This window comes from Budorcas taxicolor, chromosome 10 (genome assembly GCF_023091745.1).
Source record: "Budorcas taxicolor isolate Tak-1 chromosome 10, Takin1.1, whole genome shotgun sequence".
NCBI classification, from domain to species: Eukaryota; Metazoa; Chordata; class Mammalia; order Artiodactyla; family Bovidae; genus Budorcas; species Budorcas taxicolor.
Window position 1 is genome coordinate 19510951 of NC_068919.1, and position 27215 is coordinate 19538165.

The window sequence follows — 27215 nt, forward strand, 5'->3', positions numbered from 1 at the left end:
AGAAGTCCCCAGAAGTTATTAATTGCAATGTAGTTGAATGTTTATGTCTTGTCTTAATTGGTTTGTGCTTTTATATCTTGTTGAAGACTTCCCTACCCTATGTATTTTTTTAAAGGCTTTAAAATTTGCCCTTTCCATATTAGTTTTCAATCTGTTTTAATTTGTTTTCATTTTCCTGATGAAGCTTTTTTCTTGAAGTCTATTTTGTCTAAATGTTAATATTAGTACTTTTCCTTTTTGCCTCTGTATTTTTGGTGTATCTATTCTCCCTTTTACTTTGTTTTCCTTTGCCCTTTTGTTTTAGATGTTTCTTTACACAAAATAGCATATATCTAGATTAAAAAAAAAAACAATTCTGGCAATCTGTCTTTAACTAGAGAATTTCACTTTTTTCTCCTATTCTGACTTTCATCTTCCTTAAGAGAGTATTCAAATTTTTAAAATAATATATATTTAACTTAAAGTTCATATTTAAATCTGAATAATAGAGGGATCATCAAATGTTTCATTACCCATTGCTTTCTGCCAGTTATGCCATTGTTCAGTTTTTTAGTTTTTGTATATCTCAGTTCAGCCCCACAAATTATACTTTTTGTTTGTTTTATTCAGTAAGTAGATGCTTATACTTTATTTTACCAGTTTCTTTAGTTGTTCCGCTCCTTGCTTCTGAGATTATTTTCCTTTTTCCTAATGTATGTTTATTAAAAGTTTATTTAGAAATTACAAAAACTCAAATTTTGTCTGAAAGACTTTTAAATTTTGCCATTGTTCTTGAATGTTAGTTTTGATTGGTGTAAAAGTTCACACTTTGGGAGTTGACAAACTGTTTTTTAGGGGGCCAGTTATAAATATTTTGAGCTTCATGGGCCATATATTCTCTGACAAGTATGTACTTATAGTGGAGATCATTCATAGGCAATAATGTAAACATGTGAGTGTAACTGTTTTGATAACATTTTGGTTGTAGACACTGAAGTTTGAATTTTATATAATTTTCATGTGTTCTAAAATATTAAAAAAATTTTTAATATGAAAAATGTAAAAGTCATTCTTAGCTTGCAGGCCATATAAACATAGGCTGGATTTGACCTGTGAGCCATAGTTTGCTGATCTCATGTCTAGGTTAATATTCACTTTACTTAGTACTTTACTCTTGGGTAAGGTACTAATTCTAATTATTCTTAGAATGTCAATGATATTATCTTCTGTTTTTAATTGTTGAGAAGTCACCTGTCAGTCTAATTGTCGTTTTGTTGCAGATAATCTGGTGATACGTTTTTTTCTTTTGGCTGGTTTTAAGAACTTATTGTCACTGCCGAGGTCCTATGATGTATCTAAGTGTGGATTTATTTTCATTTAACTTGGTTAGAATTGGTTGAGCATCCAGAATCTAAAGATTAGCATGTCTCATTACTTCTGGAAATTTTCAGCCATTATTTTTGCTTATGTACAACATGCATGCATGCTAAGTCGTTTCAGTCCTGTCCAACTCTGTGCGACCCTCTGGACTGCAGCCTGCCAGGCTCCTCTGTCCATGGGATTCTCCAGGCAAGAATACTGGAGTGGGTGGCCATGCCCTCCTGCAGGGGTTCTTCCTGACCCACACTGAGTCTGCATCTCTTACTTATACCCTGCATTGGCAGGCAGGTTCTTTACCACTGGTGCCACCTGGGAAGCTTCTTAGACACAACATGGGAGCCAGATTTAAAAAAAAAAAATTCATTTGAAGATTTTCTGCCAAGTTATAGTATAAAATAGTGTGTCTATGATATTAAATAATGGCTTTTTAAAAATATTCCATCCTAGAATTGCGTGCTAGACCATCTCTGTGTAGATGACCTTATAAGCTTCCTCTTATTGTCACTTTTTTGGTTTGGGTGCAAAGCAGTATAGCATTAAGTGTAATACTAATATTTATGTCTAAGAACATAGCACATTTATTTGTATACTTTATATCATGCATTACAGTTCTATATAGTAAATGCACATTGTAAGTATATATAATAAATATGCATTATTAATAGTTGGGACAGCAAAAGTACAACGTGACATTTGGTTTTCAAACCATATTCAAAATAATTCTTTGTACTTTTATGCAGTTAATAGATTACTTGCATGATTGGAGAGCTGATGATTTTTATTCGAATGCTTCTTTAAGCTAGCAAGATTTATGGTGATACTTTAACATAGGCTTCTTCATTTCAGAGAACTCAGCTTCCTGTGTCTGCTGAATCTCAAAAACCCATGCTGAAAAAAGGTCTGTATATAATTTCATTGCGTCTGTATATTTGCACAGATTTCTCTGTCTTATTGATTTTTCTATTCTGCCATATCTAGCTTTCATTTTGTGAAGTTGTTAGATATTAGGGGATTGATTTTACCTAAAAGTATGTTGAATGGGGTTTTATTTTAATATATAAATGTGTACTATCTTTCTGCTTGTGGAAAAACCACTATAAAGTTCCTATAGTACAGATCAGGCCTCAGATAATCTCATGTATATGTGTGTTGAATAAGTGTGAGGTTTTATAAAAAGTCTGGGAAGCCTAACTTGGTGAGGACTCAGCGCTTTCACTGCCGGGGGCCCAGGTTAGATCCCTGATCAGGGAAGTAAGGTGCTGTAAGGTACAGCAAAAAATTAATTAATTAAAAAAATAAAATTCAATAGAGGTACGTATTATACAGAGGAATAAGAGTTCTTCATTTGTTAACCTAGGAAGTCTTAGGAGGGTTTGCATCAAGTTTGTCAGTGACTATACTGGATGTTCTTCCATGTGCACCCAGTTCTAAAGGACTGGGTGTCTTATCTACTTCCAAGGCCTTAGAAAATACCTGAACTTTTTGTTTAGCAGGAGAGACCATCTGTTTTATTGTTTGTTCATTTATTTATTATCTGCTAGGAAACATGGAAGGGGTGTGAGTTGCCCAGGGCCTTGTGTGTTGCTCTTGTTTGCATGCCCAAGTTATAGTCACTAGGCTATGTGCCATTTTGCAGCTTGCATTCTCCTGTTGTTTGCTAAGAGTTTTGATTTTGTTAATAAAGTGTTTACTTGGGGGCATTTCTGTTATTCTTTTAACAAGTTGTTGGAAAAATTAACTTTCAGGAATCTATTTTCAAAGGGTTTTGTCTTTTTTTGGGGGGCGGGGGAACAGCTTTCACTGAAAGAACAGTACATCTACGATGTAGATTATTTGTGAAATTTAGATGAATTCTGCCAATGTCTAACATCATTGCTCTTTTTTTTTTAAAAAAAATATTTGTATGTATTTATTTGGCTGCACTGGGTCTTAGTTGTGGCGTGCAGGATCTGGCATGTGGGATCCAGTTCCCTGACCAGGGATCAAAGGGCCCCTGCATTTGGGAGCAAGGAATCTTAGCCACTGGACCACCAGGGAAGTCCCCATTGCTAATAATTTAAACACATGTCTCACTGGACATGAGAATCTTCTTGCTGTGATATCTGTTCATTTAATCAGTAGGGTGATTTGGGACTTGTGGATATTGTAATCATCCCTCCATTATTCTTTTCATACTTCCTCCAGGGTCATGCCGTGTGATTCAGTTGACTTCCAGTCCAGGAAAATTGTAATTAATATACACCAATCAAGAATTGGCCCATGCCCAATTCAGGCTAATGAGATGAAAAGTTTATAGCTATTGGAAAAGGGACATATCTGACAAGTATGCTATAAAATTAAGCAGTGCCATAGTGCCCTTTCCAGTCAGTTCTTCCTCCCTTCCCCACTGCAGAGCAACCACTTTCTGGTTTCTGGTATTAAAGTTTAGTTTTTCCTGTTCCTGAACCCCTCATACATGTGAGTACTTAGCAGGGTCCAAGTATTTGGAATGCACAGATAAATAGGGCATGGATTCTGCCCTCAGGGAATTGACAGTCTTCAGGGCATAGGGAATATAAGCAAATAATTAAAGTGCAGTGTGTATTCCCTAGGTCCATCCTTCTGAAGGTTAAACATTTCCAGTTTCAACTCTTTGCATGTGAGAGTTTAGAACTCTTTTGCCATTATTGCTTTGGCTCTATAGTGAAATTTGTTGGCCATCTTGGAAGTAGAGCATTTAGGACTAAATAGAATATTCCAGGTATGTGAACAGGGCCAAGTGAAATGTCTGGAAGATAAAATCTGTTGATTTGGATCTTTCTGTTAATCAGCTAAGGTTGCTTTGCATTTGGGCAACCATTTTACACATTTGCAATACCATTGTATTGCACAGTGTCAGGGGTGCGATTCATATATAAATATAGTTCAGTTTAGTTCAGTTGCTCAGTCGTGTCCGACTCTTTGTAACGCCGTGAACTGCAGCACGCCAGGCCTCCCTGTCCATCACCAACTCGCGGAATCCACCCAAACCCATGTCCATTGAGTCGATGATGCCGCCCAACCATCTCATCCTCTGTCGTCCCCTTCTCCTCCTGCCCTCAATCTTTCCCAGCATCAGGGTCTTTTCCAGTGAGTCAGCTCTTCACATCAGGTGGCCAAAGTATTGGCGTTCAGCTTCAACATTAGTCCTTCCAATGAACTCCCAGGACTGATCCCCTTTAGGGTGGACTGGTTGGAATTCCTTGCAGCCCAAGGGACTCTCGAGAGTCTTCTCCAACACCACAGTACAAAAGCATCAATTCTTCGCCTCTCAGCTTTCTTTATAGTCCAACTCTCACATCCACACATGACTACTGGAAAAACCATAGGCTTGTCTAGATGACCTTTGTTGGCAAAGTGATATCTCTGCTTTTTAATATTGCTGTCTAGGTTGATCATAACTTTTCTTCCAAGGAGTAAGTGTCTTTTAATTTCTAATGAGAAAATCAGCATAAGCTTATAGAAATTTGAAAAACATAGGGAAGTATAAAGAAAACAGGAAAAAATCAGCCCTAAGGATTAGTGAACTTTGACAGATTAAAAATCAGGGTAGTATTTTGAACAGAAAGCTTCCATATTTCACTGTGCAATCTTTAGATGTCTCACAGATGGCCAGCAGGCACATGTAAAGATGCTCCTAATTACTAATTATTAGAGAAATGCAAATCAAAACTATGAGGTACTGCCTCACATTGATCAGAGTCTTCATCATTAAAAAGCCTACAAATAGTAAATCCTGGAGAGAGTGTGGAGGAAAGGGAGCCCTCTTACATTGTTGGTGGGAATGTAAATTGGTGCAGCCACTATGGAAAACAGTATGGAGGTTCCTCAAATAACTAAAATTGGAGTTACCATATAATCAAGCAGTTCCATTCCTGGGCATATACATAGACAAAACTCTTAATTCAAAAAGATACATGCTTCCCTGTGTTCATAGCAGCACTATTTACCAAGCGAAGACATGTAATGAACCTAAATGTTATTGACAGATGACTGAATAAAGATGTTGTGTGTGTGTGTGTACATATATATGTGTGTGTGTACACACAGAAAATTACCAACCATTAAAAAGAATGAGATAATGCAGCAACATGGGTGGACCTAGAGATTGGCATACTAAACAAAGTCAGGAAGAGAAAGACTTAACACCATATGATATCATACATGCGAAATCTAAAATATGGCACAAATTGATGTATCTGTGAAACAGAAGCGCGCTCACAGACACAGAGAACAGACTTGGGGTTGCCAAGGGGCAGGGAAGTGAGGGAGGGAAGTATTGGAAGTAGGAATAAGCAGATGCAAACTACGGCATGAGCTTCCCTGGTGGCTCAGACTGTAGAGCGTCTGCGTGCAATGCAGGAGACCTGGGTTTGATCCCTGGGTCAGGAAGATCCCCTGAAGAAGGAAATGGCAACCCACTCCAGTACTCTTGCCTGGAAAATTCCATGGATGGAGGAGCCTGGTGGGCTACAGTCCATGGGGCTGCAAAGAGTCAGCTACGACTGAGCGACTTCACTTCGAACTACGATATATAGGATGGATAGACACCAAGGCTCTACTGTATAGCACAGGGAACTAGATTCAGTATACTATGATAAAGGTTTACCATAGTATATTGAAAATCTAGTATTTTGTTGAAATAGTATGTAACAGAGTATATGAAATAGTATGTATTTAGTATATGAAGCAGTATATATTATAGTATATTGAAAATCTAGTATGAACAAAATCATAGTACTGTGTTCAGAATCGTGATAAAGGTTTATCATAGTATAGAGATCTAGTTCCCTGTGCTATACAGTAGAACCTTGTCTGTCCATCCTGAGAATAGTAGTTTGCATCTGCTAGTTCCAGATTCCCAATACTTCCCTCCCTCACTTCTCTGCCCCTTGGCAACCACAAGTCTGTTCTCTGTGTCTGTGAGCACGCTTCCTTGGTGGCTCAGCTGGTAAAGAATCCGCCTGCATTGTGGGAGACCTGGGTTCAATCCCCGGGTTGGAAAGATTCCCTGGAGAAGGGAATGGCTATGTGCTCCAGTATTCTGGCCTGGATAATTCCATGGACTGTGTAGTCTGTGGGGGTGCAAAGAGTTGGACATAACTGAGTGACTTTCGCTAAGGTTTCACATGATAAACCATTATGGAAAAGAATATGAAAAAGAATAGATAGATATAGATGAGTCACTTTGCTGTATAGCAGAAATTAACATTGGAAATCAACTATACTTCAATAAGAGGTTTTCCAGATGGCACAGTGGTAAAGAATCTGCCTGCCAGTGCAGGAGATGCAAGATAAATGTATTTGATCCCCAGGTCAGGAAGATCCCTTGGAGTAGGAACTGGCAACCCACTCCAGTATTCTTGCCTGGAAAATTCCATGGACAGAGGAGCCTGGCAGGCTACAGTCCATGGGGTTGCAAAGAGTCAGACATGACCGAGCACACACACATACTTCAATAAAATTAAAAAAATCCTAAATATCTTTTTAATCCCTAGTTTAGATTTTCTCAATCTTGGTACTATTGACTTTTTGGTCAAGATAATTGTTTGTTGGGGGAGCTGTCCTGTATATTGCAAGATGGTAATTGTATTCTTCATCTCTACTTAGTAGATGTCAGTAGCACCCAGTTGTGACAACCAGCAATGTCTCCAGATATTGCCAGATGTTCCCTAGGGTGCAAAATTGTTCCTGATTGAGAACCACTGCTGTAGTTAGAGTATGATACTTCAGTAGAAGGTAGACTGTAGGAAGTTGGTAAGTTTAACATGGGGACTTCACACATAAGTTGAATTAACAGGCAGAGAGACTTTATTTGAACAAGCAGCAGCTGTGGCATTTTAATTGAGAAGTTCTGAGTCTGAGTTTGGATGTTGTCTCCCACACCCTCCCCTCCTCAGCTTGAGAGGCCAGTATCCTAGCATGACTCCAGTCTTAAGGGTAGTGAGTGCCAGCTCACTGGAAGGGATAAACAACTTTTTATTTGGGATTCTTGTCTAAATATATTAGGACTTTTTCAAGAACAAGCAACTTATTTGGAATTGCTTACAGAACTACTTGATGGTTCTGAGAAAAAATATCCTACATGGGGCTACTTATATCCTCTTTGTTTTCCTCCCATGATATGACCTCAGACAACTAAGAAAACTTTTTTCTGGCTTTCAGTTGAGGTGAGTTAATTGATTTACTTCATGGGCTTATTTCCTTCCTTAAAGGAGTCTTCATTGAAGACCTTACCCATTTTGGAGTGGCTGCATAGGCTAGGATGAATTTAATTTACAATCTGAGACAATCTATTTACTATGTGAGAAACTTGGTCTCAGCTTGCGGTTTGCTTTTAAAGTATTTTTTAATAAATGAAGTTTTAAGAAATTGTGGCAAAACACACATAAAATTTGCGTCTTTGATCATTTAAAAGTACAGTGCAGTGGCATCAGTGGCATTCACCATGTTGTGCAACCATCACCGTCATCTATTTTTCAAAACTTTTTTAGCATCCCAAACAAATTATCTTAACCATTAAATATAAACTCTCCATTTCCCCTCACCTCTAGCCCCTGGTATCCTCTATTCTATTGGTTTGGCCAAAAAGTTCCTCTGGTTTTTACATTTTTCATTTTCTCCGAGAACTTTATTAGACAACATATTCACTGTTTTGTTCCACTATCTTCTGCCATTTTTCAGGCAACTTCATAATTTCATCTTCCCAAAACTTTTTATCTTTTTGAGCAAAGAACTGTTCCAGGTACCTTTTATGGTCTTCCAGGGAATTGAAATTTTTTCCATTGAGAAACTTCTGTAAAGACCAAAATAAATGGAAATCCAGAGGTGCAATGCCTGGTGAATATGGTGGATGATTCAGAGCTTCTCAGCCAAGACATGACAGTTTTTGCCTGGTCATCAAAGAAACATACAGTCTTGCTTTATCCTGATGGAAGATTATGCATTTTCTAGTAATGAATTCTGGAGACTTTTCATCAAGTGCTGCCTTCATTTGGTCTAACTGGGAGCAGTACTTGTTGGAATTCATTGTTTGGTTTTCCAGAAGGAGCTTATAAATAGAGGACTCGCTTCCAGTTCTACCATACAGCATATCACCTTCTTTGGATGAAGACTAGCCTTTGGTCTGGTTGTTGGTGGTTGATTGCGCTTGCCCCACAATCTCTTCCATTCCACGTTATTGTACAGTATCCACTTTTTGTTGCTTGTCATATTCGTTTTGGGAATTCCCTGGTGGCTCAGAAGTTAAAGCGTCTGCCTGCAATGTGGGAGACCTGGGTTCAATCCCTGGGTTGGGAAGATTCCCCTGGAGAAGGAAATGGCAACCCACTCCAGTATTCATTTTAAAAATGTAAAGTTTCTATTATATTTAAGTAGAGAATCACAAATGGAAATATAGTCAAGGTTTTTTTCACTTAACTTATGGGGAACCCAAGCATCAAAGTGATTAACATAACCAAGTTGCTGCAAATGATTTTCATTGCTTGACATGGATATTTTGAGTGTGTCAGCTATCTCCTACATGGTAAAAATATGATTGTTCTCAATGTCTTGATTTGATCACTGTCAACTTCAATTGGTATATCCAACTGAGCATCATCTATCGAGAAATCTACAGCATGAAACTTTGCGAACCATTTTGACACGTTTGATTTAGTCATAGCATCTTCTACATACGCTGCACAAACCTTTTTTTTTTTTTTTTGCGTTTTAGTTGTGTTTTTACCTTTCTTGAAATAATAAAGCATAATATGCCAAAAATGTTGCCTTTCTTCTTCCATCTTTAGTATTAAAGTGGCTACAGAAAAATTCACCAGTTTTGATAAATTTAAAAAAAATGCATGCTGATATGACAGTTGTCACAGTAGAATCTAACAAAATTGTTTTGAATGACGTTAAAGACAACTGAGTGCAGCTAGAGCCATCATACAGAAAAAAACCAAATGAACTTTTCAAGCCAACCCAATACTGTGTCTATGAATTTGCATATTCTCAATATTGCATTCATATATGCAGAATTATGCAACATTTATCCTATTGTTTCTGACTTATTTCACTTAGCATATTTTCAAGGTTCATCTGTGTTGTAGCATGTTGAGCAGATTTCATTACTTTTTAAGGCTAAATAATACTCTGTTGTTTGTACATACAGTAAATATTGTGTATATCCAGTTATCTGTTGATGGACTTATGAGTTGTTTCTGCCTTTTCACTATTGTCAGTATCACTGCCATGAATGTTGATGTATAAATAAATACGTTTGAGTACCTACTTTTTTTTGTTTTTTTAGGACTTCAGCTTTTTATTGAATATGTTACATAAGAGATACAGTCAAAAAGCTCATGTTGTCGTTGGACTCCCCTTGTTCTTTTTTATTTGCCTTCCACTTCTTAACTGGAGAGCAATGGTGGAGGGGCAGGACTTCCTGGTAGGGCAGATCCATCAGCCCCTACATTGCAGATGAGGCTTCCCATGTTGACAAGGCTGGAGCCTTTGCAAACTGGCCCTTCCAGAAGTGTTCAGCATTTCTGTTAGCTGTTTTAATGAGAACATTGATCTATCCTCTGTGACTGAATGTCCCCTCATTGTGGTGTAGGATGAGGCCAGTAGATGAAGATGAAAGTGCCCAGTTAGTGGCTGACTGCCCACCTCACTGCTATTCAGGGCCTCATCGCAATGTGGCTTTAACTTCCTTGGAATCATTTTGGTACCACTGTAGAAAGGGGCTCCCTGATTTCAGCTCTTTCGGATATATAGTCTGAAGTGGAATTGCTGGCTCCACTTGATGACATAATTTTATTTGATTTTTTTGAGGAATAGTGTTAACTTTTCATTTAAATAAAAGGTAGTATATACATCTTTTATTTTTCCCCAATGATAGTAAAATCTATAAATTTTAAGTGCCCAGTTTTTGAATTTTGACAAATAACATGTAGTCATCACCTGCTGCTGCTGCTAAGTTACTTCAGTCGTGTCCGACTCTGTGCGACCCCATAGACAGCAGCCCACCAGGCTCCCCCGTCCCTGGGATTCTCCAGGCAAGAACACTGGAGTGGGTCGCCATTTCCTTCTCCAGTGCATGGAAGTGAAAAGTGAAAGGGAAGTCGCTCAGTCGTGTCCGACTCTTAGCGACCCCATGGACTGCAGCCCACTAGGCCCCTCTGTCCATGGGATTCTCCAGGCGAGAGTGCTGGAGTGAGGCGCCAGTGTAGGACAAGTTAAATATTTTTATCACCCAGAAAGTTTCTTCTAGCCCCTTCCCAATCAGTCCTTCCTTCAGTTCCCTAGAGGGAACCATTGTTCTGATTTCCGTCCCTGAAAGTAAATTTTGTCTGTCTGTGCTTGAACTTCTTGTCATGAAGTCATATAGCAGTGCATCCTTTGATGATCAATTTTTTTTTTTTTTAACCGCTTGGTTACAGCTCATGAGTTTTATTTGGCAAGCAAAGGATAGTACACCCTCGAGGTGTGAGAGTAGGCTGTCGCCAAAGGAGAGGCCTCAATCTGTCTTGCTTTGTCTTTTTATACATTTTGTCTTCTCCCTGCTGAGCCTGCTCTATGCAAATTGGGCTAGCCAAGAAGTGGGTGTGTTTGTTTCACCTGAAGTTCTCACTCTGGTCCATGGATTTTCTTTTGTTCCATTGTTCCATTTTCAGAGGCTTTTCCCTTTCTTTGTCTTTTAGCCATCGCCATTTTTGACTCCTTTTTTGATCAGAAGTTTTAATTTTGATGAGGGTGATTTATTAATTTTTTTCCTTTATGGTTAATGCTTTTTGTGTCTTGTCTAGGAGGTTATGACCCTTACCCTCAGACTGAGTTGTGTGCCCCCACCTCTTCTGCATTGATATTGCAGAAATTAATGTTTTTGGTTGAGGGGGTGTTTAATTTGATTCTTGACACTTCTATTAACATATACCATATATACAGAAAAGTACGTGTTATAATTGTATAGCTTAATACATTTTTACAAAGTGAACATATCCATGTACTCACCATCTTTTTTTCAAACATAAAACGAATGTATGTATTTATTTTTAATTCATTGATTATTTTATTTTTGGCTGCACTGGATCTTCATTGCTTTGTGCAGGCTTTCTCTAGTTGAGGGGAGCTGTTCTTCCTTGTGGTGTGTGGGCTTCTCATTGCAATGATTTCTCTTATTGTGGAGCTCCGGCTCTAGGGTGAGCGGGCTCAATAGTTAGAGCACACAGACTTAGTTGCTCCACCGCATGTGGAATTTTCCTGGACTAGGGCTCGAATCTGTGTCCTCTATATTGCCAGGCGGATTCTTATCCACTGTGCCACCAAGGAAGTCCTTGTACTCACTATCTTGATTAAATTATAGAACATCATCAACATCTTAGAGGCCTCCCTCATACCCCCTACCAGTCATTAACTACTCCTTTCAAAGATGGTTACTTAGGTATTTAACTTCTACCTTGTAGACAGGGTTTTACCTACTTTTGAACTTGATATAAGTGGATGGAATCATTCAGTGCATAGGTTTCAGTATCTGACTTCCTTGCTCAAAATTATCTTTGTGGTATTCATGTATCTTGTTGCATGCAATAATGGCTGTTTTTTTCCATTATAACATAGTATTGCATTATGGGGTGATACCCCAGTTTATTCATTTTACTTGGAATGAACATTTGGGATACTTTCATTTTGAGATGTTATGCATAATGCCATCTTTAAAGGGTATGTTTTTTTGGGTACACTTATGTAGCAGGATTTGTACTTATGTACACTTAGTAGCAGGATTGCTGGGTCACTGGGAAGGATGTACTTAAGTTCAGTAGATATGAGCTAAGTTTCCAAATACATTTAATATAATCCCCTTTGTGTATGTGTACACTTTCCCATATGCTTAATTATGCATAGAGATTCCTTAGAAAATAACACAGTTTCTAGCAAGGAGGGGGGATGGACAGAGTCTTTAATATTCTCTCTGTCCTTTCAGTTTTATTTTTACTATATGTATGTATGGTTGTTTTAACTTTTTTTTAATTGAAAATCTTGCTACCATAATATGTCAAAAGTCCTGTTCTGCTTTTTTTTGATAATAGGAAAACTTTGATATCATTATTAATGTTGTGTTGCTAAGTTACTCATTTAACCACACTAAGTTTCATCCCAATTATAAAGGACTTTCCAGTTTTAAAATGTATAAAATTGGAAAGTTCTTTACAATTGGGACAGAAACTTGGTGTGGTTAAATGAGTAATTTGGAGGCCTCGATATAGCCCTGCCTCTTCCATTAATAAGCTCTTGAATATAGGCAAATCACTTAACCTCTGGAATCTTAATTTCCTCATTTGTGAATAGTCCCAAAATTGTATGACTCACTCGGCTCATGGGAATATTCAATGGAATAACAAGGAGAAAACACTTTGTGCTATATATACATATATATATATATATATATATATAAATTAATGTTCATATTATTGTAGATATAAGTAAACCATATAAATATATAAAATATCATATATAAATATGGGGAATTAAGTTTTGATTTTAGAAGGTAAGATAGTTTAAAATAATCTAGGGTGTGTAGTAAGGGCCTCCTCAGTGGTGGCAGTGGTCAAGAATCCACCCGCATTGCAGCAGATGCAGATTCGATCCCTGGGTTGGGAAGATCCCATGGAGGAGGAAATGGCAAGCCATTCCAGTATTGCCTGTAAAATTCCATGGACAGAGGAGCCTGGAGGGTTATAGTCCATGGGATCAAAAAGATTCGGACACGGCTCAGCACACATGCACACAGGGTATGTAGTAAAACCATAATCTGTTATATGAATTTTTCCTTTCTTCCTCATCCCATTTTAAGTTCATGAGAGGCAAACCTGTTGGATAAGTAGTAGTTGAATATTTTTTTATAAAGCTATCTTCTAGCACGTATCCTCGGGTGACTGCTGAGTCAGTCTAGTTTCTGCCTCCTTCATCATCGTTTATATTCCTGAGCAGAGGTGGCATTTCTGCTGATCCTGGAGCTGTTTGCCCTCAGATCCTCCATTCCTCGCCCTTCCCTTCTCTGCTGAGTATTGTGAGGAGCAGACCCTTCCTGGCTTCATTCCTTCCTAGGCTCTGGTGTCAGCAGTTTCTGGCTGGATTAGCAAGTGAGGGGAACTGGCAGGAGATTGGAAGGTGGGAGGAAGGAGAAGACAGGGCTTTCCCTTCTTTCTCTCTGCTTTGGGAAGTTGGAGGAGTAGTGTTGTTTCTGAAGCGTCTCTTGTTTCTTCCGCCAGTCAGGCCATATGCTTTGAGCTTCTTCCAGGTAACCTCAGCCTTAGGTACCGGTAGCAATACATTCCCTCTGTTTTTCCCTCAGTCCAGAGGTGGTAGTGACTTTGTTCCCATGCTAACCTCTAATTTGCATCACTCTTCCCTATTGGTTCTCATTTCTTCCCTCACCTGTTCGCAGCATTGAAGCCCTAATATACTGAGGTAGAAAAGTACTATAGTTCCTATTTTAACATGAGGAAATTAACTTGTTGAATAACCACCTGCAGATTTTTCATAATTTTCCCCAGTGAAAATTATAGGGGGAAAAATGGAGGCCCAGATACTTAAATTACTTGCTCTAAGTCCCACAGAAGTCCATTACTGATTGAAGATTGGACTTCTACATGTAAAAATCCTATGTGCTACGTGTCTTCTCCTTAATGAGATTTGTTACCAAAGAAGCGTTCATTTATAATGTACTTACAAAACCCTTAGTCATTGTAGAAAATTTTTTAATTAAAAATTTAAAGCACAGTAATTTTCTGCTCAACATCCCAGATGCTGGGAAAGATCAAGGGCAGAAGGAGCAGAGGGCAACAGAGGATGAGATGGTTGGATAGCATCATCAACTCAATGTACATGAGTTTGAGCAAACTCCCAAGAGATAGTGAAGGACAGGGAATCCTGGTATGCTGCTGTCCATGAGGTCGAAAAGAGTCGGACACGACTTAGTGACTAAACAACAACATTTGTATATCCAGGATGCTATTCACTACCATTATCAATTTAATGTAAAGTTTTGAATTTTGGTTATTTTTATGAGAATAAAAATATGGTAGGGCAAATTACAGGGAAGAATTTTTGTGATGTCATGTTTGTTTGGTTATGGAATTGTTTGAGATGTGTCTGGTGCATTCTTAAGAGGAGGAAAGAAAGAGCCGTCACAAAAGAGTGGAGTGGGAACAGGAGAAGAGAAGGGCAAGGGAGTATTGTTGCCGGGTCACCAGCCTTCCGCCGCCACTGCCTTGGTGATGGTGGAGAGCCATGTGGGAGCTGAGGATGTTAATCAGGTCTTTTTACAGTCAGGCTTTACCTTGTCTTGATAAAAAATGGGAGGGGGCAGTGTGCTGAGTGAGATCTTTTTTACAAACAGCTGAAAGACTTGCTGTGTCATTATCAGCTGGTTACCTGACCTCCATGGTAATATAGACTCCTAAATTTAGAGTAGCATGGGAGATGACTACCTTGCTCTGCTATAAAATACAGGAGGAGGCTCTACTTTGCACTTAAGTGTCTTATTGTTTTTAGGATCTATCAAGTAGGTAAATCTAATACTTGCAAAAGCATATATGAACCAATATCCCTGTTTGTAGGGGGAATTTGACTGAGCAATGATCTGGAGTACAAGAAATTCAGCTTACACATTTACAGGTAAAATTCTAACTAAATTCAGGATTCATAGGGATTTCTATGGTATCTAGAATTTCCTCATCTTCAAAACTGACTAATGATAATGATGATAAAAATAACATCAACAGCTAGCACTTCTTTAGGGCTTACTGTGTACCAGACAGTACTCGAATCTCTGTATGTATTGTCATTCAGTCCTCACAACTCTGTGGGGATATTTTATCCCCTGATCCTTCTATTTAAGTGTGAGGAAAATGTCACAAATAATAGGTATCTTATTATCATCTGTCCCTTCTGCTAGCATTCTCTTACCAGCCCCCAACTCTGCCCTGATTACAAGCTCCCCGGAAGCTTATAATCAGTTTTGTTCACTTTTGTATCTTCATTGCCTAGAACAGTGCCTGGCATGTGGTTGGTACTCAGTCAATATTTGCTGAATGAATGAGTTTTTTTATAGATGAGGAAACTAAGTTTTCCAAGATTACACAGTAATAGGACAATATGTGGCACTGTAATGATTTGTAAAGTCTTTGGTGAACTTAGAGTTCTTTTAACTTTTAAACAATATCATCAAGAGTGTGAAATGACTGTCAGGCACTTGAATTTGGTGGTGCTTTCCCTTCTTCTAATTCCTACTCCATTTCATGAGCCTCTGGGCCCTTGAGATAGCTTACAAATTGAACTTTTTTTTTCTCCCATTCTTCACCCATGGAACATAAAAAATAGTTCATCTTTTATTATAAGATTTTAATAATATTGTGCTTGTGTGCTAAGTCGTTTCAGTCATGTCCAACTCTTTGCGAACCTTTGGCCTGTAGCCTACCAGAGTCCTCTGTCCATGGCATTCTCCGGGTAAGAATACTGGAGTGGGTTGCCATGCCCTTCTCCAGGGGATCTTCCCAACCCAGGGATTGACCCTGCATCTCTTATGTCTCCTGCATTGGCAGGCAGGTTCTTTATCATTAGCGCTACCCAGGAAGTCCAAGATTTTAATAATAAGAAAGACTCAAATTTGCATTTTATAAATTTTCTTTAGGCTATAGAAGCAGTGATAGTGATATTATAAACTCAGAGGATTCAGTGTCTCCTTTCCTTTAGAAAAGGGGTAGGTAACAGTGAGGTAGGTCATACAGTTGAGACTTGCTTTAAGATTGCGTGCATGCCCACTCAAATCTGCCTTTAAGCTTGATGATTTGTGTGGTCTTTTGTAGGAAATTTACCTTTGGAAATGGTTAGTTAGGCAGAACAGGAATGGCTAATATCTGATGATTGATGGGCTCAGGGGAAGAGAAGGAAGGAAAAAAAAGTCTTTGAAGAGTCTCACATAAGCCCTGCTGACTAGAAGAAGGGTGGTCCCAGTAAGAGAATGTGGGTAATTGGAAGATGAAGAGTTAGGTTGCTTAACATTTAATCTTTTTTCTTTCTTCTTATTTATAAATTATATCCATATTTCTGTCATAATTTCACTTTATAAACTCCATTGTTATTTCCTGTTGGAAAAGAAAACAGCATTCTTAATTGTGGCTCAGCTGGTAAAGAATCTGCCTGCAGTGTGGGAGACCTGGGTTCGATCCCTGGGTTGGGAAGATCCTCTGGAGAAGGAAAAGGCTACCCACTCCAGTATTCTGGCCTGGAGAATTCCATGGACTGTATGGTCCATGGGGTCACAAAGAGTCAGATGTGACTGAATGACTTTCACTTTCAGTGTTAATTCTGGGTCACAGTAAGCTTTTTTTCCTTCCCATCATATTAATATTATACACATGTAAGTCTTGGGTTTTTTATTGTTATATCACCTAAGGTTTTGGAACAGAGTGATTACAAATCATTTCCCTTTCTTCCCCTGGTGTGCCCTTTCTTTTACGGTTTGAAAAATAAGGGAACACCAGAACTTCCCCAGTGGTCCAGTGGTTCAGTCTGTACTGCAGGGGGCGTAGGGTTCATCCTTAGTCTTGGAACTAAGATCCCATATGTGGTGTGGTGTGGCCAAAAAAAGAAAAGTGACCATTATAATAATCAGGGAATACCTCAATCATGTATTAAAATGCATAAAAAATAACAAATACCCATGTGCTTACAGGCCAGATTTAATAAATAAAAACATTTAGCTGTATATATTTTAGAGCTTTTAATTTTTTTGCTAGCTAAAGCATTAAAGAGTTTAATTCTCCTTTTTATTGATTTCTAATTCATTCTTCCTTCTTCATTGAGGTCTCCACTGTTCTGAGGTTGGTGTGAATAACTGTCTTCCTTTTTACCATAGAAAAGTTAACTTCTTAATGAATTTTTACCTATATTTTAATTGAATTCAAAGGAATAGTTACTCATAGTTTCTCTGTTGTGAATCATTTTCAGTGTCTGAGGTGTCTGAAATATTTTTCTCCTTGTTGACTTCTCATTACTGGGCAACAGTATAATGTTTCACATTTGAGCTATTGCTAAGATTGTGTTTAGCTATTTTTGGTCCTCTGATCTGTATGTGATATTAACTATGTTATATATATTTTGTTAGTAACACTCCTGAAATATCTTTTGGAAAGTCATTTTATTCACCTTCCAAAACCTGGGAGAGAGAAAGGAAAAGAAGGAAAGAATGATTCTGTTTTTCCCTTCAGGCAAGTTATCAGTTGAGAAACTGATATTATGAACCACACAAACTGTACAGGAATACATATTAAATTTGTACCAGTAGGACAAGTATCTCTTAATGTAATAATCCACACATTTTTAATACACTTTGGTTAAAAATGGTCAGCAGCATGAAGAATTTAACATGATATTACAGTCTCCTTTTGGTTAGTTTAGACATGAGGACAATGCTCAAGGAGAAAACCTAACAATGACTGTTTGTTTGTTTTTGTCAAAATATGCAACCCAGCTCCGGAGTTTCCTATTTTGGAGAAGCAGAACTGGTTGATACATCTCTATTATATCCAGAAGGATTATGAAGCATGCAAGGTGAGAGGCTGTTGTGATAGAGAACATGAGAGGCAGGCTTTGATTAAGCATGTGTGTCTGTCACTCAGTTTGTATGGCAGGTAATAACCCATTATTTTAATAATGTGTGAAATCTTGTTTCTTCACATTTTGTGTATCAGTTAGCTTTTGCTGTGATAATGCTGCTTAACAAACAACCTCAAAATGTCAGTGGCCTTATTTATTACTCCTAGGCCTTCAGATTGGCTCTAGGTTGGTGGGGTCTAACCACAGTCTGTGGATCAGGTTCCAGCGTGCTCCATGTGTCTTCTCATTTCAAGACCAGGCTGAAGGAGCCACTGCTCTCTGGGACTTGTTGGTTTATGGTAGAGAGCATATATTCAAATCAGCATAGTGTTTACCTTTTTGATCTCTGGATAGGTGAAAAATGGTGTTTCACTTTTATTTCATAATTCTTGTGGTGAGCTTGATCCTTTGTATATTTGAAAACCATGTGTATTTTCTTTTCTCTAAACTGTATCTTTGGTGACAGTATACATGTTACATACTTTCTGGCAGAGAATAGTATCATCATGCAAAATATATCCTTGGTATTGTCTTGTTTTGGCATTCAGAGCTTTGTAATGCTTTTAAGGTTGTGGTTCTTGTACCTGTCACATTTGTACCCACAGCAGTGCAGAGAACTAGCAATGTTTTGTTCCAGTATGGATTTGGAAGGATTTTTTTTCCTTCTGTGATACTATCCTTATTTCCCCTTTCTTTTACTGACCACTTCTTCGGTTTCCTTCCTTTCGGCTTCTCTTCCTTTGCTTGTTTCTTAAGAATTAGGGCTGTCCCTGTGTACTGTCCTTGACTCTCTTCTCTGCTTGTTCTGCACACTTCTTCCTGATCGCCAGATCAGTCTGATGCATACTGAATGCTTCACAGACATTTCAAATTCAACTTTTCTGTAGCCAAATTTACCTGCTTGCTTCCATACCTATTGCTTCTCCTTTTTTCCTGTCTCTTGATTCCTTACATATACTCCTTGTCCATGTCTTGTTGTTCAGTTGCCCAGTCATGTCTGACTCTTTGTGATCCTGTGGATTGCAACATGCCAGCCTTCTCTGTCCATCACTATCTCCCAAAGTTTGCTCAAGTTCATGTCCATTGCATCGGTGATGCCATCCAGTCATCCCATCCTCCGACGCCCTCTTCTCCCTCCATCCTCAGTCCTTCCCAGCATCAGGGACCTCTCCCGTGTGTTGGCTGTTCGCATCAGATGACCAAAGTACTGGAGTCTCAGCCTCAGCGTCTGTCCTTCCAGTGAATATTCAGAGCTGATTTCCCTTAAGATTGACTGGTTTGATCTCCTTGCTGTCCAAGGGACTCTCAGGAGTCCTCTCCAGCACCACAGCGTGAAGGCATCAACTCTTTGGCGCTCTGCCTTCTTTACGGTCCACCTCTCGTAACTGTATGTGACCACTGGGAAGACCACAGCCTTGACTGCTTGGGCCTTTGTCGGCAGAGCAGTGTCTCTGCTTTTCAACACAGTGTTTAGGTTGGTCATAGCTTTCCTGCCAAGAAGCAAATGTCCTCTGATTTTGTGGTTGCAGTTACCATCCACAGTGATCTTAGAGCCCTGGAAGAGGAAATCTGTCACTATTTCCACCTTTCCCCACCTGCATCTTCCAGAAAGTAAAGGGGCTGGATGCCATGATCTTAGTTTTTTCAATGTTTAGTTTTAAGCCGGCTCTTCCACTCTCCCCCTTCACCCTCATCAAGAGGCCTTCCAGTTCCCCCTCGCTCTCTGTCATCAGGGTGGTACCATTTGCATATCTGAGGTTTTTGATGTTTCTCCCACCTATCTTGATTCCAGCTTGTAACTTGTCCATCCTGGCATTTCTCATGATGTGCTCAGCGTATAGATCAAACAAGGTGACAGCAGACAGGTGTCCATGTCTTCCTTTACTTAAAAACACTTGAAGACATGTAACCACTACTCAGAAGTATTGTTTATTTCTTTTTCAGGCTGTTATCAAAGAACAGCTTCAGGAGACTCACGGGTTATGTGAATATGCTATCTACGTCCAAGGTGAGACATATATTTCTTCTCTTCTTGCTAGAGAAATGCACACTCTGCCTAGATTCTGGAAAAAGAACAACTTATGAAATACTTAAATTCAAGTAAATGTTCCACAAATCTCTTGCTTAATATTACTGTTTTTTTGAAATCAGAATGTAATTATTGTGCTGGATTTGACCTCAGAAGTGACTAGTTCTGTTAAAAAGCTTGCTACTGTCCTTCACCCCTATTCTAGTTTCTGGCTAATGTTTTTCAGAATTGTTGTTAGGGTTGCTGCCTCCTGCAGCAGTGTTGGGCCTAGAAGAGGCTTTTCAAGAATTCTTTGTAGTCAAGCTAGAAGAGGTGAGAAAAAGCTTGAGGATTTTTTGTATGGGAGTTAGGATGAAGGGAAGAAGCCTAGAGGTATACAGGACAAAGCAGAGAATAAATGGAAGTCATCAGAAATCAAATATTATAGGGACTGAATAATATAGGGATTAGAGGGATTGATTGGAATTTTACTCTGTAGTGCCCAAGTAGCATTCTTGGTCGCTACTTGGGCACCAGGAACTTTCTGACTTTGATTTGTAAATGAATGGTTTTGTTTCCCACTCTGCATTTGTAGTCTTCAGATTAATATGCAATTTTCTGATGTAATTGGTAGTACATTAACATATCTAGGACATTGTGGCAAAATAATGCTTGTTTATTCCCAATATCACCAGTTCCAGACTTACAGTGCCTCATACTACTTAAGCATGTAAATCTTCTGAAAACTTAGGCCTAGGAAAAATGATTGATTCTGATTGGTTGCTAGACTGAGAACCAACTCTGAAATATTACTGCATTCTTTGCCAGCATCTCCTTGTTGGACTTGGGTTTTTTATTGCACTTGCCCAGTTTGGGTGTACGCTCTGAAAACTGTCAGGTGAAGTTGGAATTACCATGAGTAATAGAGCTTCTGATAGGAGCTATAAGAATGTTCTTACAGTGAAGAGTTTCTGGAATAATTTACAAGGCACCCGATTATCTGCCTGTCGGAAGCTGGGAGTGGAGAAATAGGTAGGTCCCAGATACCTTAAAAAAAGGTTTCAGCTCATCACCAACTTTGCTGCTTGTTTCAATCCATCTGAAGTCATATCTGGTTGTATTTTAAGACACAGTTATCCAAGGGGTTTCTTTGATAAGATTTCCTGCTTCCCTCTTTCTCCAATTTTTCACATGCCAGGCTCCATTCTTAGAACATGATTTTATTTTCTGTGTTTTCTCTCTCTTGGCAGCTTTGATATTTCGCCTGGAAGGAAATATCCAAGAATCCCTAAGACTCTTTCAGATGTGTGCTTTTCTCAGCCCTCAGTGTGCTGATAACCTCAAGCAGGTGGCCAGATCTTTGTGAGTATTGGCAGCCTGGAGGCCTCAGGGCACTAGTGGAGAATAATGTGAAGTGCATTCTCTGGCTGGGGCTTGCTTAAAGAGAAACGTAACAAATTCACTTTGAAGAGTGAGGATTAATTTTGAAATTTGAGAAAATGAGATAACTAGTATAAAGCAACTGAGTATTTCAAACACTGCATATTCTAGTTTGATAGGAGAGCACTGATAGTATTTCTCAAATAGTAACATTTTGTGCTTCAAGTACCCTAATCGTATTGCCAACCCATGGAATTTTTCTTGTTTACTGTTCCAATACTTAGCATAATACTATACACACAGTAGTTTTGTAGTGTTTGTTAAGTGTTTATTGTGTTTTATAGTGTTTGTTAAGCCTCTGAAGGCTCCTGGATTCTGGCACTCTCTAGAATCTTTATAAGCTTTTAGGTACTAATAGCTTTACTACTCCAGAGCAGTAGAGTGTGATCTGCGGAGTTCCCGCCCTCACTTTCTAACCTGCAGTGTCATCGATACCTGCACTCTCTTTGCACAGAGGCTGATTTTCCCCTGTGTCTCCAGAATTAGTATCAAGGAAAGAGACTTAGTTTGGAACAGAAGGGCATATCCCTAATACATGATAATGAGAAATTGTGGCAATTCTTGTTTAACGTGGAATTAATTTGGCTTGTTTCTTGGTCTACATTTATTGTACATTGGGGGAAATAAATTACACAAGACTTTCATTAAAATTGGGGCTTCCCCAGTGGCTCAGATAGTAACAATCCACCTGCAATGCAGGAGACACAGGAGACCTGGGTTCAATCCCTGGGTCAGGAAGATGCCCTGGAGAAGGGAATGGCTACCAACTCCAGGATTCCTGCCTGGAGAATTCCATGGACAGGGGAGCTGGGCAAGCTACAGTCCATGGGGTTGCAGAGTTGGACACGACTGAGCAACTAACACTTTCACTAAAATTGGTATAGAATGGGACCAAGGCCTTGGAACAGCTACCAGCTCTGTCTCTACCAAGAGCTTCTGCTGTCGGTATAAAAGAGTCTCACTGGCTAAACCCACACAAGCCAATCATAGGGAAGAGGCTTCCAAAATTCTCTGCTGTCTGGAACATGAGTCAAATGTGGGACTAGTGGGGTTGGTTTTTATAAAAAGCTTTATGTTAATAATTACAGAAAATGTGTTTCTTCCCCAGATTTCTTTTGGGAAAACATAAAGCTGCCATTGAAGTATATAATGAAGCAGCTAAACTTAATCAGAAAGACTGGGTAAGTAGGGAACTTTGTTCTTCGTTATTAGTAACATGCTGATGGTTTCATTTATCATATGGGCTATCATTTATATTTATTACTGAGTTATTACATGCCAAAACTGTCTTTATTTTATCCTCACACTTGATTGATGATTTGGCCTAGGTATAAGATCAGAAGTTAGGTTTCCTCATAACTCAGCAGACAATGCTGCCAAGCTTTCTTGCTATAAGTATTGTTGATGAGTAGTCTGTTACTAGTCTGATTCTTGTTGATAACCCCACTCTCTCGTCTAGAACCTTTGAGGATTTTCTATTTATTTATTAGAGTTCTGAAATATCAGTAATAGTTGTCATGATGTGTTTCTTTTCTCTTGCATTCAACTGGCTCTTTCACTTTGAAGACCCTTGCCTTTGGATAGAGAGGTGGTTTTTTTTTTGAGTAGTTCTTCGATTATTTTTTCCTCTCCATTGTCTGTATCATTTAGGGATTGTGTGTAACTGCAACAAAACATTGAACACTGACTTCACAAATTATGAGTTTATTTTTTTCTTATGTAACAAGAAGCCCAGGTAAGTACAACACTGAGACTTTTTCTTTATGGCTGCAAGATGGCTGCTACAGCTCTAACACCACATCATTATTCTAGTAGGGAGAAAGAGGAGGCAACAAAGAGAAAAAGACATAACCTTTATCGAGAAAGTATGACTTTCCCAGAAACCCTCAACAGACTTCCACGTACATTATATCGACTACCTGTTTTGTAAAGAAGACTGGGAAATACAGTTTTTAAGTTGGACACATCGTCACTCTAAATGTAGTTAGATTTCTGTTAGTAAGGTAATCAGAGAGGGTGAACATCAGGGAGATAACTAGCAGCGTTGGCCGCACTGTTTTCCACTCTATTACACGTGTTCCACATCTGTTCTCATTGTCTTCTAACTTGCCTCTCATATTTTCCACATCCTTGTCTTTGCTGTACATTCAGAGATATTTCCTCAGTCATATCTTCCAAATCATTTTTGTTTTTAGCTATATTCATATTCACTATTTTTTATTTTTGTAATTATATTTTTAATTTTCAAGAACTTTGTCTTTTCTTATGGTTACCTCTTCATGTCTCTGACCCTTTGATGTTCTCTTCTGCTTTCCACAGTTGTCTTTTTCTTCCTCTCTTTATTTTGGTTCTTCTTTTTCATGTTGATGGTTTTTTCAAAATAACTGTGATTCTTAGAAAGATACATCTAAGAGTGAAGGAGATTCTTAGATATATCAAAGGGTAAAGGATTAAATTGATTAGTAGAAAGAGCTAGCATGGGTTTTCCCTGCAGTTCTTATGGCCCTATTATTTTTCAGATGTGTTTGTCAGTCACTTTTCTGCAGATCTGAAGACTGAGATGTTTAAGTCTTTATGCCATTGAGTATTTTATAGCCAAAGGCCAAAGTAAAGCTACAGATAAAGAAAAAGTGAGTTACTCTTTTGTTCATTTAGTCACTTTTTTCAACAAGTGAGTGAATGCTGTGTGCCAGGCACTGGGCTGCAGATGCAAAGATGGATTGGTGGTTTATGGGACAATCAACCAGCAAATAAGGAAATAGGAAATAAGGAAGGAAGAGAAGCAAGGTAGGGGAGAGGGTGGTGATAACAAATTAGAATTAAATCCTATTTTCAGAAGATTATGGACATGATGTATTGTAGCTTCTGGTAGGATATCTAAATTGAGATGTATCCAGTACATGGCTGTATATAGAAATCTGAAGCTCAAGTGTTCTGGGATAGAGATACATGTTTTGGAGTCAACACAAAGGTGATGATTAAAACCATGAAATTGGATGAGGTCACTCTGCAGTGAGCTGAGGATGGAACCCTGGAAAAAACAGTTTGAAGGGCTGAACTGAAGAGAAAATGAGTCCATAGAGGGAGATAGAGAGGAAGTGAGACAGGTGAGCTCAGGGACGGGCTGGGGGGAAAAGGGAGAATGTTTATGTCCAGTTGGTTGAAAGAGCTCATTTGGTATTACTCATCTGGGATAACAAGTCCATTGGTGCCAGTAGAGGTGGTCATTTCTCAAACATCCATTCTCTGCCCTGATGCTTCACGAGTGCCTGTGGCCTGTAGAAAACCTGTAGCTTTACTTTCTTGAACTCATAAGGGTATTCCACAGTCTAGCTGCAGCAGGAGAATAATTCCTCTTGCCATAATCTCATTGGACTTTTGGAGCAGCTGTTAAGTAGGGAGGATTTCCTGTACTTTTAGATGAGGAAGCTGAGGCTTTTGGAGGTGGAGTGACTTGCTGAAGGATACACAGTGAGGTAATGGCAGGAATGGAGCAGAATTCAGGTCTAGAATCCAGAATTCCTCACTTAGGCCTATCATTGTTCCCCTGTATCACTTGCCCTTGCAGGATGTCTGCTGCATCCTCTCCCCCCATGAAAAACAGAACTTAACTCGATTTGTTCTAGTTTTCTTTTCAAATTTCAAAAATTTCCTTGGCTGTCAAGTTTGTTTAAGGCGTATTGTTGTTGTTTTGCCAAGTAATAACTATAGCAAATATTTTCAAAAGGGTAGGGGCATTAGTTACCTTCCGGGACATTAAAGGACAAGTAAGCTATATTTTTCCTCTCTCCAGCTCCGTGTGTACATTCTTAAAGGGTGATGAACTGGAGTGTACTTGTGGAGTTGGAGAGAGGAGAATTACAGCCCTACTTTTAGAGACAGGCCTGAGTTCAAATCCCACTGTTTGGCAAAGTGTGGACATATTTTGGGTTGTGATTTAAGAAAAATTTATTGTAATGTGAGTCATTTATCAGAAATTGAACATGATTCAATATCAGATATTAAGCAGTAACTAATTTTTTTTTCCCAAGTATGATAATGGTATTGTGGGTAGATTTTATAAGAGAGAGATCTTATCCTTTGGAAATACATACTGAGGGACTTCCCTGGTGGCTCAGTGGTAAAGCGTGCGCCTGCCAATGCAGGAGACATGGGTTCAAGTCCTGGTCTGGGAAGATCCCACATGCCAAGAAGCAACTAAGCCCGTGTACCACAGCTAGTGAGCCTGTGCTCTGCAGCCTGGGGACCACAACCACTGAAGCCACGCGTGCCTGTGCGCCCTAGAGCCCGTGCTCCATAACAGGAGAAGCCACCATAATGAGTAGGCTGTGCAACAAAGAGTAGCCCTCACTCACCACAACTAGAGGAAAAGCACGTGCAATAGTGAAGACCAAGCACAGCCAAAAATAAATATATAAAAAATAAAAAAAATACATACTGAAATATTTGTGGATAAAGTGTTATATTATCTGGTATTTGCTCACAGAAGTAGTGGGATGGATGTGGGGGTATGGATTGGATGGTTGTTGGAGCAAGACAATGAGTACATGGTGATTCTCTACATATATATATATGTTGAAATTCTTTTTGTTTTTCCCTTTTAAAAATAGTCCCTTCTTAGCAATCTGAGCCCATTTCTTTTTTTTTTTTTTTTTTTAACATTTATTATTTTATTTTGACTGCACTGCGTCTTTGCTGCCGTGCTCAGGCTTTCTCTAGTTGCAGTGAGCAGGGGCTACTCTTCTTTGTGTGTGCAGGCTTCTCCCTGTGATGGCTTCTTGTTGCAGAGCACAGGCTGTAGACGTGTGGGCTCAGTAGTCGTGGTCGTGGCTCGGGAGGCTCTCGAGTACAGGCTCCGTAGTCGTGGCTTGGGAGGCTCTACACTGCAGGCTCTGTAGTCGTGGCTTGGGAGGCTCTAGAGTGCAGGCTCAGTAGTCGTGGTGCGTGGGCTTAGTTGTTCCACAGCATGTGGAATTTTCCTGGACCAGGGTTTGAACCAGTGTCCTCTGCATTGTCAGGCTGATTCTTAGCCACTGGACCACTGGGGAAATCCTTTTCTTTCTTTTTATCAGCTTTATTGAAATATAATTCAAATACCATGCAATTCACCTATTAAAAGTAGATGATTCATTGTTTTTTAATATATTTACAGAGTTGTGCAATGGTCATCACAATCTTACTTTATTTTTATTGGAGTATAGTTGCTTTACAGTGTTGTGTTATTTTCTGATGTACAGCAAAGTGAATCAGCCATTCAAATTCTTCCTTGAATTTCCTTCCCATTTAGGTCACCAGATAGCACTGAGTAGAGTTCCCTGTGCTGTACAGTAGGTCCTCATTAGCTATCTGTTTTTTATAGTAGTGTATATATGTCACTCCCAATCTCCCAGTTCATCCCTGCCCCTCCCCTCCTTGGTATCCATACGATTGTTTGGTATGTCTGTGTCTCTGTTTCTGCTTTGCAGATAAGCTCATCTGTGTCATCTTTCTAGATTTCACATATAAGTGATATTATACAATATATATATTTTTCTCTTTCTGACTTGCTTTACTCTGAATGACTGTCTTTAGGTATATCCAAGTCTCTGCAGATGGTACATTTTCATTTTTTATGGCTGAGTAATATTCTACGGTATATATGACCATGTCTTCTTTATCCATTTCTCTGTTGATGGACATTTAGGTTGCTTCCATGTTCTTGAAATTCTTTAAGATTTAGAACTAAGAAAAAAAAAACATCCCTGTGCTG

The 27215-nt window shown here is 38.9% G+C and overlaps 1 protein-coding gene across 3 annotated transcripts in view; it reads left to right on the forward strand.

The window, feature by feature from the left end:
* BBS4 (Bardet-Biedl syndrome 4) overlaps positions 1–27215 on the forward strand; it is a 46498-nt gene that overhangs the window by 7302 nt on the left and 11981 nt on the right. For 2 of the 3 annotated variants that reach the window (XM_052646555.1, XM_052646557.1), the window contains exons 2-6: positions 2206–2257; positions 17894–17973; positions 19963–20026; positions 21277–21388; positions 22575–22647. In XM_052646555.1, the coding sequence (XP_052502515.1) occupies positions 2206–2257; positions 17894–17973; positions 19963–20026; positions 21277–21388; positions 22575–22647 (381 nt within the window). Of the gene's footprint in view, positions 1–2205; positions 2258–14978; positions 15037–17893; positions 17974–19962; positions 20027–21276; positions 21389–22574; positions 22648–27215 lie in introns of all 3 variants that reach the window. The other variant, XM_052646556.1, reaches the window with a different exon arrangement.